Source organism: Chlamydotis macqueenii, chromosome Z (assembly GCF_036417535.1).
Source record: "Chlamydotis macqueenii isolate bChlMac1 chromosome Z, bChlMac1.mat, whole genome shotgun sequence".
In the NCBI taxonomy this organism is placed as follows: Eukaryota; Metazoa; Chordata; class Aves; order Otidiformes; family Otididae; genus Chlamydotis; species Chlamydotis macqueenii.
The window spans coordinates 11907043-11923343 of record NC_141593.1 but is presented as its reverse complement, the minus strand read 5'-3'; the positions used below and the strand labels follow the sequence as shown (position 1 = coordinate 11923343).

The following is a 16301-nucleotide window of genomic DNA, read 5'->3' as shown; positions in this document are numbered from 1 at the left end:
GCTCAAATACAATTTGAAGGTTAATGCTCTAGGTATTTCAAAGATTCATGTTTTCTTAATTATCAATCCTGTTACTTTTTCTGTTGTCCTCTCTCTTTATAGCACAGTGTTTATAACTCTTCAGGTAATTAGCTAACTGCTTGTCTGGGTGCTTTTAGCACATGATAGGAGTGTAGTTAGTATAACTATTTATGTAGGTTTACCTAGAGTAATTACTCAGCAGATTCAGGGAATGCAAAGTGTCTGAAGTGGCATAGAGGTCAGTGTAGTGTGCTTGTTTGCATGTTTGTGTAGAGCCCTCAAAAGGTTTATGATTCTTGCCTACTGTGTCCATGTAACTCATGTAATGAAATAGTTAATGTAAACTAATTTACATAACTAAAGTAAACTATATAGAGATGTAACTAATGGAATGCTTATAAAAGCACGTATCTCTACCGTGAGATCTATCTCATGCTTTTTATAGCTTCTATTTGTATTACCGAAGTGCACTTACTGTAGTGATTAACTTCTACAAAATCAATTTACGTCTTACAGCTTGCCTTGAAGGGATCTAACTATGCTGGTCTGCTGGAGCGGCATCGCATTCATACAAAAAACGTAGAGCACATTGTGGACAGTTTACGGTAAGAACGTATGGATGCTGAGAATTTCAGATGTAGTGCAAATATCCATGGATTATGTAAAACAACAAAGGGAGGCGTGTTACAAGCTCTAATAAAATAGGAATACTGAAAACTGGGTGATGCCGATGAACAGTTATTCCTGAAACAATTGAAGTTTCAGGAATAACTGTGCATCGGCATCACCTTGTTTTCAGTAATGTGAACTAGCTCAGTTCAGTTAAGTAACATGCTGCATTACTACCTTGGAAACAAATGAAAAAGATGTAAAGTATTTGTTTGGGCATCAAATGTTTGTAAGCCAAATACCACTGTAATTAGTACTTAATTACATGTCGGTTTTTTAGAAGGATGTGATAAGGAACAATATAGGACACATTCAGGCTTTTTCTGCACTTTGTAGGAACGAGAGGATAGAAGTTCGTCTTGTTAAACGTCGAGAATATAATGAAGAGACAGTTCGGTGGGCAGATGCTGTTATATCAGCAGGAGGTACGACTTCATGGAAGGGAAGTATTTGTTTCAATATTTTTTCATAGATATATTTTTCAAAAATATTTTGCAGTGTTTTAAGCATCTGGAGGTGTGCACACTTTGAAAACAAATTGCTTACCTAATTGCCAGAAAATATGACAAAATGCAATGGTTGTGACCATCCTCTCCACCTCTGCTATCTAGAAGAGTAGCACTAGGAAGTGAATCCCAGTGCATGGCCACTTTGGAAATGTTTAGTATTGTCTTGTGTAAAACAGTGTAAACTGTGGAATTTACTGTAGTTTTCAACTAAAGAAAATAAAAGGCATGCTGTCATGTGATTATACATGATCCTAAACCCTACTCTTTGGTTTTTGGTGTGCGAGGTGGAGACTAACATACTACCTTTTCCTCCGCTTGCTCAAACTGTCTTTCTTGCTTTCACACTTAATTCTAGTGACTGGAGTATCTAGTTGGATGGTGCAGGTAAAAGTATGCAACTTCTGAGCAGCCTGTGCCAATGCTTAGAGCTTTTAAGATGAACCAACAGAGCAACTAATCTGATTGTCTTTTTAACATTGGGTCTCAGCAATTCATTCAGTGTTATTTTTGTGATTTGCTGCAAATACTGCATTGTGTTGCTGGGCTCTGACATAATGTTCGATCATCTGTGGCAGTTAGACTTGACCATTGTTTTGCCTTTCTCTCCTCCCTACTGGTCCACTTTGCCCTTGTGCCCCTACTGGTTACCACACAGAATAGGTGGAAAAGGGTATGTGTAGGTTCCTGAAGCATCCTAATGTACTCTTGTAGATTTCAAATAACTCCTCTGAGCTGGAGATTAAAGTGCCAGTTTGGCTGTGGCAACATCTGTCATGGTTATGAAACAAGCAGCTGGGAAGTGATATGTCATCAGAGGTTTTCAGAGCTTTTATCTTGGTGCAAAGACTGATTCAGGTTATAGTTGTCCTTTTGTTTAACAGACTGGAAAGAATATCACTATCTGAAGAAACTAGTGACACTTATAAAGATTTCTGCTTCAACAGTTTTATCTAAGACTTCTTTTCCATGCGTGCCTGTTTGTGGCCAAGTAAGACCTTTAAATTGTGTATTCCAGGAGAACAACTGAGATGAAACTAAAGTGATTGTTTTCATGTGATTCACAACAAAATTTGGTATTGTTTCCTGTCCCCTGTGGCTTTGATTAGCAATACTTTCTAAATTTAGTTTCTTAAAGAATTTTTCTTACCAGCTGATAAACATACAGAAATTTTCATAAATCTCTTTTCAAATTTACTTCTGCCAAATGCAGTTGCCTGGGCGTGTATAGCTGTCAGGTAAGCAGTACTTTTTCCAATCACATTCGTCATCTTGAATTCAGTTGTCACTACACCGCTTTGAAAGGTGTTCTGTGGTCCCATTTTATTTTTGTGCATCTTACCTACTTGGTTGCAGATACAAACACGTGTGGTGGCAATGCTGCACTACATGTGAGATTGTTTTGTTTGATATACTAGAATGTAAAATGAAACTAACTTTTGTTTTGCTTTTTCTGTAGGTGATGGTACAATGCTGTTGGCAGCCAGTAAGGTCTTTGATAAATTTAAACCAGTTATTGGAGTAAATACTGATCCTGAAAGGTAAAAACACATTTAAGAAAGCAATGCTTTATTTAATATCAAACACAAAATGCATCAGTCTGCATGATGCATGAGGCTTGCCTGTGGTATTTGGCAGCATAAATGTCTGGTTAGTGGATTGTTGCGATCAAGTGAACCTGTTGATTTATTAGAAAGGTTTCCACAGTGAGTTACACTGTCTCATCTGAGAGGACATTAAGTAGTATTGGATAAGCATGATTGTGTTGAACTGCCACAGCTGTTTTCACACACCAGTGTAACAGCACTTGGAGTAGTTAACTTGTATTACTACACTAGAAGTTTAAGACTAGAGATGGCAGTATAGAACTGAGACAGGAACATGTCATACTTCAGAGGACGCAGTCTCCTCAGCCGATTAATGGTGTTTAGTTGTCCTATTATAAATTCCACACAAGTTCCATTCACCTAGCCATAAGATTGATATGGGCAGGTGGATGCTGTGTATTAGTGCTGCCTGATAGGCATAACCTTCAAATGGATGGCAAGTGAAACTCAGAATTCACCAAGGCTCTGTCTGTTGAGATTTCCAGATTTAGGTGTCTACTTTTGATATTACCAATTAATTTAATCTTAGTAAATAAGAAACTGGGGCTAAAAGTTTTTGTTCCTTCCATACCTTCCTCTTCCAAAACTTTTCAAATGCTGTGAATACATATTCTACAGTATCAAGCCTGAATAGCAGGGTTCAAATAACAAGTGCCTTCAAGTTATCAAATATCACTTATGAAAGGGAAGCAGTGTTTAGTCTTCTGGCTTTAACATGAGAGTCTTTTGATCTTAGGCACGTTGCTTACCTGTTTCATCTCACTAATTTGTGTGTAAATGGAGGAAATTTTCATTCTAACTTGCAGGGTTTATTAAGCTTGAATGCCTTGCCTAGAACTATGGGGACTGGAACTATATTAGTATCTACATATTCCTGCAGAATTACTAGCTGAACAGCCAGTTTTTAGGGGAAATGTGGGAGAAAGTTCCTATGTTTCGCACACATACACCCCAGGAGCTGAAAGATGTGCTGTTATGTAAGAATGGTATAGGTTCATAGAGGTCAAAGTCTAGCTTTGCTTTATGTAACAGAAAGATATGTTTGGTTTGGTTTGTTTTTTAAAGGTACCAAATCTTAATAATTATACTGTCATTTTCATTGTCCTTTTTTGCTTGCAGATCAGAGGGTCACTTATGCTTGCCTGTGAGATACACACATTCATTTCCCGAAGCACTACAGAAACTTTATCGTGGTGAGTTCAGGTAGGAGTCACTGATCTTTGGTTTTCAGAAACCTATTGTGACTGGAAAATACTTAATTATGTGCATTTCTTAAGTATAGACGATTAATGCCTCAGATCATGAATTCTGTGTTTACCATGTTGAAAAATGAGTTTGTGGTCAGGAGCGAGACTGGAATGCAAAGGATAAAATTGACTGCCAGTTTTAGGAAAAAGACCTTTATTATGACCTTCAGTAATGGATTTGCTTTTCTGACTTAGCAAATTCATAAATGAGGACCTGCATTCTTGTAAAGGGTGTATTGGTTTACACATTTTAACACTCAAAATCATATGTAGTGCAGTGATGGGCTATACTAATAGCAGCTAATGAAGCCTATACAGTTAGGAAATGGTCTGTATGCTGCACCTGGGGTTTTGGTGATTAAGGTAGAGTGGCTTAAATTTTGTGAACAGATTAGTGTAAGGCAAAGATTGTCTTTATGCTGAAGGTAGTTTGATATTTTCAATGCTAGATATTCTTAAAATAGAAGAATTTCACTTGAATTAAGAAGGAAGCAAGCTGAATTTTGAAGGACAGACTCAGGAATAGTTTTTTAATAACTATTTTAAAAGATATATTTTTCTACGGTGTATTAACATACCAGAATACTTTTATAGTGGCAAACTATCAAACAGAAGTAAGTTATTCCTGTGAAAATATATTGCAATTGGGTTTTGTTTATACTTCAAGCATATTTGATTAGTAGCTGAAATGTAACTGTATTTGTGCCATAGAAGAGTTCTAAAATGAGGTGAATATAGTCATCAGGTTTGATTTTAAATAACTGAAGAGTTTCAATAAGTATTGCTCAATTAAAAGGTATTTTCAAGTCATGTGTTTTAGCACTTAGAAAACAGAAGCTTTTAACTCCATCATGCTAAGTTGCTTTGGTAGAGCTGGTAGTGCTAATGCAGGTAAAGTTCCTTGATAATCTAGCACTTCTAATGTTTTGTTGCTGACAGTCCTATTGTTGTGCATTATGGAGCTGAGGCCTCACCAGCGTGAAACAGAAAGGATCTCCCTGGTTATTTTTCCAGAATAATAGGGGCTGATATTCCCTAAGCAAGGACCTGAGCAGGTGTTTGGCTTGGTAGCTGTCAGATTTATTTGGCCCTAAGGAAACTTTAAAATAGGTGGGTAACTGGATCAGCCCGTCTGGAAGAGGTGCTGGTGGCTCAGAGTTGCATAAGGACAGTGAGGTGCCAGAGACTGGAAAAGGGGATCATCTCTTCTCTTTATCCTTGAAGTGTCAGTCACTTCAGTGCAACAATCTGTGTAAGCTCTTACCTTGTAGTCCCATGAGATAGTTATTGACTTATAAAGGACAAATTATATCAGACTACCCATGTTTCTTTTTTTGGTGGTAAATGCTGTAGCAGGATCTCAAAATAGGGATATAATAGGGGTACAGTCCCATGTTCTAATTTTGTAGGGGGTTTGACATGTTCTAACGTGAGTATTGTAAGGAGGCTCGTATAATGATACTCACAGTGGGCTCAGGCAGACGCCTCTCAGGTTCTCTTCACATCTCATCTCCTCTCCACTTCTTGCAGCTGGGCCGGGCCAAGTCGGGCCCAGATGGCCGCCCGGCGGGAGGCCAGAGGGTGAGGGCCGCAAGGCCCACAAGGCTCGCACCTCCCTCTCTTTGCCCCTGCTGCATCTTCTTCACATCTTCTTCTATTTTTTATTTCCCCCCTTCTTAAATACGTTAACACAGAGGCATTGTGACTGTCACCAGTTGCCTCAGACCTGGCTGAGTCCACTGGACAAAGGAGAAACTTCTAGCAACTTCTTACAGAAGCTGCAACTGTAGCCCCCGCTCACTAAACAAAACCGTCACAATGCCTTATATCCTTCTCTTTCTTCATTTGAATTCCTCTTAAGCATCCTAAAGTTCCTAGGCTAGGAGAAATTCTTAAAATGAGAGCATACTTGTGGCCCTTGTATATAAAGGAGTGGTTAGAGCTGCTTTTCTGGACAATATAATAATAATTTCTACAAATACAAAGAAAATATGGTAAAAATACAGCATGTACTGCTGTATAAAGTCCTGAGGTCTTGTTGTTCTCAAAATGATTGCATCAGTGATTAATTCATCAGTTAGGATCACATGCCTTAAAAGACAAGTTGTTATCTATTGTGTTTGTAGACTACTTTTGGCCAATGTCCTCTTATTGTACAGATGCAGAAAAGTATTAGGTAGAAATTGGTAAGTGTGTTTACATTTTAGTGTGATTAACTTTCTAAATACAGAAATTATAGTGGAAGCTATAAAACTTGAAATGTGATTTTGCATATATTTAACTTTTAAGGTGCTCTGCTTTGAGAGTGAAGACTCTGATCCTATCTAATTCTGTAATTAATATTTCAGCTACTGATATCAACTTATTTCTTCTTTCTAAGGTGGCAGTGGCGGCAAAGAATCCGACTGTATCTTGAAGGAACTGGTATTAACCCTACCCCTGTAGATTTACATGAGCAACAGCTAAGCCAAGAGCAACACAGCAGGGCTCACATAAATGAAAGATTCCAGGATCAAAGTAGGTTTAAATCTGACAAGAATATAATCACTTTGCTACAAAAACTTGGAATAGGAAATAAAGATTTGTAAGAGTTGAAGTATTTGCAGTCTGGTTGCTGTATTTGAGAGGCAGGGAGAGACAGCTCTTACTGGATGAAGACTCAGATTAAGGTTTTTTGGGAGTATTTTTTTTTCCTAAATGTTTGTTCTGTACACTTAAAACTAGTTTTCAGTATTAACAATTTATTTAGAGATGTTTTAAAATAGTATTATCTGTGGCAAAATATTTGCGCTTTTTTAAAATGCTGTCTCTTAGGGTTACTGTAGACACTTGGTGTTACCACATGAACATTTTACCATGCTTCAGACTAAAAATGTGTGCATGTGCATGTGCTCTTAACTTGTGCTAAATTTGAGGTAGGCTACTGCACAATTGAAAAAGCTAGTCACAGACTGCCAACAAGCAAATGAGAAATTAGAAGTGAGAATCTCTCTGTAGGTAATTCTTCGGTCAACTGTTTTGTTTATGATAGATTGAAGATGCATGATTGTATCCTTACCCTGTGTAGCACTGCATTTGCTCACGGAGAAGTCCTTAGTCAACATGAACAATTTGTTAATCCCCATTAATTACCCTGTGGTATAGAGTCTTAATTCTTGGAACTTTATCAGAAATGTCTGTTAAGTCATTGTCAGTGAATTTAACTAGGCTGGGAGAGTGACTGACGGAAGAGAAAACTCCAGTCTGTCTGGTTGCCCATGATGTTTCAGGGAAAGCAATGTCTGAACATAAGTGCCGTTGCCTTATTGACCTTGGTTCGAGTATTTATATTCTCCAGTAAAGGACAGTGACTGGCTACAGACTAAATCAGTGAAAAATTGAGTCCTTGAATAAAAGAGAGCACTAGGTCTAGAATACAAACTCAGGCAGCAGAGTGTGTTCTCCAATGAGTTGTGAATTATTTTTGAAAATTTGGGTTTTAGAGCCTAGATTTAAAACTGTTATATTCAATATCTGCAGGATCTGACATTTCTGGTCCACATCTTTTACCAGTGAGAGCACTCAATGAAGTCTTCATTGGGGAATCTCTTTCATCCAGGTACGTTTAGTTGTTTGTTGTTGCAGCAAGGCACAAATTACTTAATTTCTTTTTATGACATTGCAATGGACAATCAGTGATGGGATGTCTTATGCTGTCAAATTTCAGTTCTAGTCCATGAATGTATAACACTGTATTGTTGCTGATTACAAAGTGTGTTTTCAGAGATGTAAGTGCAAAGTTGTTAATTTCTGGTTTTCCACCTTCCTGTCTGGCCATTCTTTCATCTTTCATTATTCCTAGCTGTTTTCTTTCCTCTTAATTGTTTTACTCCTTTCCTGGTTAGTTCTTATATAACCAAATGCCATCAGTTACTGTCTTTACAGTGGATTGAAGATTTCAATACGTGATTTTAAACTGCTTCCTCTCCTGCATCTCTTCTTAAATATCTTTTTATAAACTTTTAGCATGACCAAGTACTCTTTTCCCTGCCTCACTCTCATTAGAGGCAAAGGTATCACCCTGCTTTTGGCAGAAGCTTTGTTATTGTGGAAAAACACTTATTTCCTTGTTTTAAGAAACCAGTTTGTATCAAATCCTGGTACTGCATTATCCAGGATACCTTTGAATGTCCTTTCTGTCCTGAAGATCAATGCATTTCTGTCAGCCAAATGATAACAAGACAGATGTGGGGAATGTGACTGGGGGTGTGGGAAAGGAGTTCAAACATGATCCTTGGCCACAATTTGGCCAAACTTTTACTTGTATTTTATATCCCCTTTCCCTTTATTCTGTTTTTTTTTTTTTTTAAAAAAAACCCCAAACTTTAGAGTGTAACATCTTCTTGTGTTTGTACAGTGCCTGGAACACTGTGATTGCTGCTGGAAACAGTATAAATGTTCCATGAGTGCTTTATCTTCCATCTGGACTGCAGCCTCAGACTGGCAGAAGGAATTAGTCTCAAAGAGATAAAAATTTTGCTCTCTACTAAATGAAACCTAATTTTATCAAGATTCTAAAATGTTTCTTTAACATACAGCGATAGAGGAACACAAAGCTGCTTTCCAACACTGTATAGTAGCCCTCCTGAGCATCACAAATACTTTGTGCTCTTTGGTTCCTATGTATTTGACAAGCATTGAGGAATACTGTGCCTGTAGGAACAAATCCCTAATAATAAATTTTGTGTTAATAGGACCTTACTCTTGAAGACTTAAATAATTATATCACACAGATGCGTCTTTTCTAAGGTTCAAATACACAAGTCTGATGTATTTTAAGACAAAATGACTCTAGGTGCTTCCTCCAAGGTTTTATTCTGCATGTCAGTTACAAAAAAACCAAGGAAATTGAAGGAAAAGAAAAACCCCTTAAGATGAGCTTGCAAAGCTTATCTTAAACTGAATCAAGCTGTGCACCTGTGTTCTTAATTTGCTTCCAGTTCTTTCATCTTCCCATCTTCTCAAGAGTGAGTACACAAAATGCTCTGAGTTACTAAGAGTCTAAACTCTTTAGCACCAAATATTCAAGAGGTGTATTTTTAGTCAATCCGTGCTGAAACATTTATCACCTAAAACAGCTCAGTAAGCTCCTTTTCCTAAGAAAGGTGAAACTCAGCCATGCAGAATACAGTGAATGTGGTGTTTTTCTAAGAGGCTGTCTGTTAATCTGAAGACTGTCATACTGTTTGAATTAGGCACTATGACCATCAACAGCTTTAGTTCATAAATATACACCTGGATCTTCTGAAGCTTACAGAGAGAGACTGTCTCTCTAGGCCTAGCATTAGGAATCCTCTGATATATGGATAATACCCTGCAGAATGGTTTTTGTGCCCGAAGACTTACTACATTTGAGTTTTAGGAAGAATTTGCCCTGGAGAGAAACTTAAGCCTGCTGACTGTTGTAAAACTAAAACTGTTCATGAAGAATCACAGTGGATTTTTAATTACTGAAGTGATCAAGAATTCAGCTTGAAGCCATGCTATTACTTACTGATGTTGGAGTTCCTTGCCTCTTAGTGTTCCCTGATGTAATTTATAAGACCCAATAACAGCATAAACACAGTCTTTCTTAGATCAACAATTATGCAAGGAAGGTAATGTATTTGTAGTTTCATTTGTAAGTCCAGAAAACCCTACTTGTATATGAAGCTATTCCCAGATGAACCACAGAGTTCTTTGTGCAGAATTTAATATGAAAAGTAGCTGCAGAAAAACTGCCTGAAAGTTCATGCTGCAAATCACTTCTGTCCATTACAAAAACTGCTATAAAACAGTAAATCAAAAGTGGCTGCCAAATCAGAAACACTGTGCAAAGCCTGTGAAATTGTCATCCAGATTTGAAACTAGCCCCTCCAAATTTTTATGTGCCTGATAAGGCTGTGTGTTCTGTCTCATTCAGGGAGAACTTTAAGTCCTGCAAACCCAGTTTTAAATTCTCGCTTCATAGGGCCTCCTATTATGAGATATCAGTTGATGATGGTCCTTGGGAAAAACAGAAGAGTTCAGGGCTTAATGTGTGTACTGGAACAGGATCAAAAGCATGGTAAGTACATGTTGCTCCTTTGTTATAAAATATTGCTTCAGACGAGCTAGATGGACCAATTTTGCTTAAGTATTTTGTCCATACTGAGAGTCTCTTGGGCTATGGGTAAATCAGTGCATGTCAGTTATGTCCAGATATTCTCACTGTCGGTATGGTTCAGAGCTGTCTTGGGTGTATAAGAGCAGAGCACCCCTCACGCTGAGGTATGGAGAGAGAAGTTGAAAGGATGAGAGCCGAGACATTGAGACAGAAGTTTACCTCAGGTGTAATTTTGATCAAAGAAGTTGCATGCTGCATGTGAAGATGCGTGGTTGGAGGTAGTAAGGGAAAGAGATTCTGCTCTGACTTACAGAGCATATGGGGGAGATCTTTGAACTACCCTTGTTGGCTAAAATTACTTAGATGAAGTAGCTCAGAAAACTTAAAAAATCTAAGCTCTAAGAGGAATGGAGAAACATGTACTTGGAAACTGTGTTGTGTTCTCTGGCACATCTAGTGTCCATTCTCCTTCCAAGTCTCTTGCCTCTTTCAAACTTCATTGAAAGGGCACAGTCACTTTGCCAAAATATTCGCCTTGAACAAAGACGGGCATATCTAAGTGGAGCTGTGCTAGGTTAATCAAAGGGACAAATTACCTTAACTTCGGTTTAAACAAGCTGCAGTACTGCATGTAAGTCTAATCAATTTAGTTTTGAGATGTGAGAAATGTGTACAGTGAGAGCGTCTTTTGTTTGGAAATCTTTAGTTTAACGTTGTACACAGGCCCTGGAAGTGTGTGACAGGCTAAGATGAACTAAAACTGAAGCTTTTAATGAAATTCAAAAATGAATATTCATGTTGTAACCATGGCTACTCGGTTTTACTCTTCATTGTAATTCAGAGTTTTGTATTCAGTCAGCATACTTGGTTCTAGAGGCTGCCAAGGATGAAATTGGCAGACTGCTAGGGGAACTTTCCCAGTGTCCAGACCTTGGGAATGTACAGTCTTACATTTCATTTGCTTATGCATTCTGTACTGAGCAATCCCTGAACCAGGGACCAGACTGCAGGACTGCCCATCTCCATTGCCATAATCCATGTGTTCTTCTGGACTTCTCTAAACCAAAGCCAAGCCTCAGTGGAGGGATCTTCCTTAGCCTGTGGTGCAAGGGCTCTCCTGGGATTTCAGACTTCCTTGGCCTGAGAGGGATTTAAATGTCCTTTCTTCAGCTGCCAAAACTTGCATAAAAGGATGTCTAGTTGAGAACAATTTTGAACTGGGCATCTCAGTTTCTTGCTAGCATCTGTTCAGGCTTGCAGGGAGGCAATAAGTTTAAGAGAAAGAGCCTTGGACAACCACCATCAGCAGCTCTGTAGTCTGTTAGATGTATAGTGGACGTCTGTTGCAGTCTAAGGTGTTTTACTGCCATGACAAAAGTATTGGACTGAGGATTTTAAGCTGTGCAGAGACCTGGGCAATTGCAACATTCACAGTACTGCTGCATGGAGGATGTGATTAGTACCTAATCCCTTTTGAGCCTGGGCACAGGAGGGAGACTTTTATTGGAACTTAGACTTGGTTTAGACTGAGTCTTTATGCTGACTTGTTGTGCATCCAAATGTGGCCAATGCAAAAGTGTCTGATCTAACTGTTCCTTTTCTTTATACACCAATTCTTGTGAGATTCAAGCCCACACCTTAGGGTATGGACAAAGAGGCACAGTAGTTGTAAAGCATTGGCTCCCATAAGTGAGAACTAACAGAAGGAATTAATTGGCAAGACATCGATAGAAAGGATAAAAACACACCCAATCTGTAGAACTGTCACGCTTCAGTTTTTTTAATGCAGACTTAAGTCAGCAATTATTGAGGTTTTAAGGCAGGAGGATTATTGATAAGGAGACTACATCCTGTGTATCATACTTTTCTTTCCTGAAGATGTCACTTAATGGATTATTAAGATTTACAAAGCTACAGGTACATGTGAAATCAAGAGTTACTTTAAGGCATTCTTTTGAAGTAACTGATGTTAGCTCACACTTAATAACATTCTTTATTTTTTTTTCTTCCTGTTATTGAACATCGTTCTTCATCTGTATGCAAGATTTTTATTTTTGTTTTGTTTTTCTCTCAAGTTGTATTGCTTAGCAAACCAGACTTCTGCTTCTCTGTCTAGGTCCTATAATATTAACAAGGTAGCACATCAAGCTGTTGAAGAGATCCTTAAGATCGGTGAGTGAATAGTGTGACATTACTGGCGAAGTTTATATAAAGATACACGCTATCTAACTGGGGCTCTTTCTTTTGGCTCAACAGCTGAAAAGCATGGAAGTTTGAATACACCATTGAACACAGAACTCATACAGAAAGGTTAGTGAAAAAAGCAAGATCTCTTTAAGGTATCTTAACCTTGACTAGTTCATTTTGTTCGTACCCTTAATACTTAGCACTGTTTTCAGTATTTTAGCGTTCCTGCAGTATTTCTTGCAGTCTTTCTTACAAACATTTGGTGAAAAATATCTGACTTGATAGGAAAGCAGTTATTTAGACTTTATTTATGTATGGATCTTAGAAGAATTTAACTTCTCACAAGATTTGAGACAATTAATATTTAATCACCTGAAGAGAGCTGTTGAGTGTTCCTCATGTTATAGAACTGAAAGGAATCTTCTGTAAAGTTAAAGTTCTTTGGCAGGCAAAGGCTGTTAGATATCTAGCAAGACTCAGTATTCCCTCTTGGTAGGGAGAGAAGCTGCTGTGTTTCTGAGAATAACTAGTTTTCTCTGACAAAACTAATGGCTAATTTCTCTATGTACAGTAACAAATGATTACAATGAATCCCTGCTCTACAGTCCAGAAGAACCGAAGATGTTTTTCAGCATTCGAGAACCTATTGTAAACAGAGTTTTCTCCAGTAGCCGGCAACGTGGCTTCTCTTCAAAGTAAGTGTTGGCTGTAGAAGTCACTGAAGAGTTACTTCATTCTGTGTATTTGTCGAAGTATGAGTAATCCAGGAGTTTCCTTTGAAGTGTTCCAGCATCCAGTTTGTGTTTTGAGGGGCCCGAGTATTGTTCTCAAAACAACAGGAAGTAAATGTTTCGAAGTTGTGTTGTACCTTTTAAATGTTTGATCCATGTACCGTCTTGCAGAATAAAAGAATCACACTGTGCCCAGTTTTGGGTGCATGCCATTTCCATCAGTAGGAGACACTGACATTGACAAACTGGAGTGAACGAGATGATTAGGGGGTCATAAATACATGGTATATAAAGGAGAAACTCAAAGAGTGCTTTTGTTTAGCCTGGAGGAGACCTGACTAAGTAGGGTGGTTCCAGTTGCTGTCTTCAGCTACCAATGGATGGTTATAAAGGAGACTGACTTAAACTCATTTCAGAGCATAATATGAGGCAACAGCAATGATTTTACAGGATGTAAGATTCTGATAAAGGAAAAAGTACTGTTAGGTTGGGGGATTCTAGTGCTTAGTACTGTGCTAAATTCTTCTCTAAGCATGCTCCCATGTGATGAGGCATTTACTGACCCACGGAAAAGTCCAAAAACCAGTGTTACTGTTCAGATAAGTGCTTGTGTGAAATACTTAAGATTTGTTAAGCTGTTTTGTGAAAACTTACTTTCTGGGTTTTTGCAGAGTCTGTGTCCGTTCCCGTTGTTGGGATGCATGTATGGTTGTAGATGGAGGAACATCTTTCGAGTTCAATGATGGGGCGATAGCTACAATAATGATCGATACAGAGGATGCACTGTGCACTGTTCTGCTGGAAGAATGAAGAACCCTAGTGTCTTCTGCTGAAACAATTCTGGATCCAGAGAGGAAACTCCTGGAGACAGACAGCACATCACAATGCTGCATTAAGTTGGAAGTTGGCCTTTTCGGATGCAAGAGCATTTGGAAGAAGCTTGACATGCTTTTCATTCCTTTGGGTTGGGGAAACCTTAGCCTGGTATTTAAGCTCCTTTTGCATCTGATGTAAAAGAAACATATCTGACGTCTTACCTCTAACTTCAGTGAAAATTGACATTTTAACCTGTAAGACAAAAACCCAGGCAGATGGGTTCAAGTATTAAGTCAGTAGCATTAAATACTCAGATGTACAGTTTTTTAGTAACAGTCTGGGACTGATGAAACTTAACATCTTCATACATATACTTTTGTAGAAAAGTTGACTGTCAATCTAGAGATTTGATGCAAGGATATATAGATTTTGGTAGATCCTGATGTTGATGTAATAGAAATACAAACATTTTGTATGCTTTTCAAAAATTTTACAACTTTGTAATTTCATACAACTTGTGACAGTTTTTTTTTTTTTTGCTTTTCCAGTATTTTTTCTACTTTGTAGATGTACATCAAAAGTAAAAGTCTGGTTTAATCACATCTTGAATGAGGTAGCTCTTACCTTTTATCTTTGACTAGAGAGGGACTTGAAACTCAAGGGTTTTCTTGAGCTCTTTAATAGGACTATACAAAATAGAGAAAACAAGTTGAAGTAAGATATACTCCTTCACTGAACGGGCTAACTGGCTAGCAGGTGTTCAGTCACAGTAGTGTATGTATATGACTATCATTAAGAAAGATATTTGGCTTTATTAAGTTGAATGATTTGGAATTTTAGGTTCTAAGTTTCTTTATAATTGAAGAATAGTAAGATGAGCTGGAACACAAGTTAGTATCTATATGTTTCCCAGCTTTCAGATTATGAGTTTTTAACTTCCCCAGAAAGTTTGAATTTTCAGTCCTATGCTGAATTCGACTGATATTTAATTGGCAACAAATCAACTCTAATTTTACATGCCTCTGATCATGTGTTAGGTAAGTTGATAACAGAAAAAAAGCTCTGATTATAGAAGTGACATGTTAGCTATGTTTTAGAGAAACTGTGAACTACGACTTCCTTTGAAAGTCTGTGCTGATAATTGCATATGAGAGGGCAGAAGTTGACAAAATGCAGACACCTACAGCAGGAACTCTTCTGCGACATGACTTGAAACAAATGTGTTTTGTCTTGTCTATTACAGGCCTATTTCCAAAAGTGAGTTCTTGTCAAACTACTTTTAAATGAAGAGAGTCACTTCTAATGGAAGTGTTCTCCAGTGTGGCAAATCGGTGTATTGCGAAGCACAAAATGTAACCTGAACTTTATAGGTGGAGGATGGGGATAAAGGATTTTTTTTCCTTCTAATACTTACGTGCTTGTATTCACTCTAAACTGGAATTTAGAGGAAATTGATTCAACGAGACTATTCAATTCTAGGGAAATGTGATACTGATGGAGCTTTTTTTAAATAAGCTATTACATTTTCTGTACATTTCACCTTTTAAGTGTGCTGCAGATTGAGTTACTTACATATTGAGTTATTTACATTATTTGAGTTATCAGTATTGCAGACCAGAAGGGCAAAATCAAAATAGCCAGGTACTCTTTCAAAATTTGTTAAGTTCAGGAACTGTCAGAATAAAGTGTTTAATGTCTAAAATAATCTGCAAAACTCATCTAAAGGTAAAGATGCGAAAGGGTAGTCTTTCCTTAGAAAGAGCCTAGGGTGTTCTGGTTATTCCTAATCCATTTATAACCAGTTAAGGGTGGTTTATGTGCCTCTATGTGACACTAGTCAATATGCTGTTTAAAAAAAAAAAAAAACCAACAAAAAACCAAACAAAAACCACCAATGCCACTAACACTAATTTATGACTTCCTAGGACTTCACTACTATGCCAGGTCAGGGGATTACGTGTCAAAAGTGTCCTTGAATACCTGCATAGACAAGTTTACAGCAGAAACCCCATCCCCTACTTGTTTAAAGACATCTGTGTGCTGTTATGTTTCCATGGAGACTGGTTAGTCTGATCAGGGTGCATACCTCTTAAAGATGCCTGTCATTCCTTATTACAAATATTGAGACTAAAAGGCAATGTTTTCAGGCCCTATGCACGTGAGGTATGATCTGATTTGGGGCTTAAGATTTCACAAATCCCTAACTTTGCAAAATGAAAGCCTCACCTACTCATTAGTGACCTCTACTGGCTTTTTCTGTATTTAATTGCACTTCTGTTGAAGCATTTACTGGTGAATGCTTGATTTAAATAACTAGGATGATTCAGAGATCTATAATAGATAACAGTAAGCAGCTACTTTTTTTTTATTAAAGAAAAGTAGAATCCTTTTTA

At 37.8% G+C, this 16301-nt stretch overlaps 1 protein-coding gene across 3 annotated transcripts in view; it reads left to right on the top strand.

The window, feature by feature from the left end:
* NADK2 (NAD kinase 2, mitochondrial) overlaps positions 1-13902 on the top strand; it is a 30389-nt gene extending 16487 nt beyond the window's left edge. For 2 of the 3 annotated variants that reach the window (XM_086770719.1, XM_086770720.1), the window contains exons 2-12: positions 538-626; positions 1027-1115; positions 2656-2737; positions 3923-4006; positions 6431-6567; positions 7570-7648; positions 9992-10135; positions 12291-12346; positions 12431-12484; positions 12933-13056; positions 13764-13902. In XM_086770719.1, the coding sequence (XP_086626845.1) occupies positions 538-626; positions 1027-1115; positions 2656-2737; positions 3923-4006; positions 6431-6567; positions 7570-7648; positions 9992-10135; positions 12291-12346; positions 12431-12484; positions 12933-13056; positions 13764-13902 (1077 nt within the window). The remainder of the gene's footprint in view (positions 1-537; positions 627-1026; positions 1116-2655; positions 2738-3922; positions 4007-6430; positions 6568-7569; positions 7649-9991; positions 10136-12290; positions 12347-12430; positions 12485-12932; positions 13057-13763) is intronic. The other variant, XM_086770721.1, reaches the window with a different exon arrangement.
* Positions 13903-16301: the final 2399 nt, after the last annotated feature.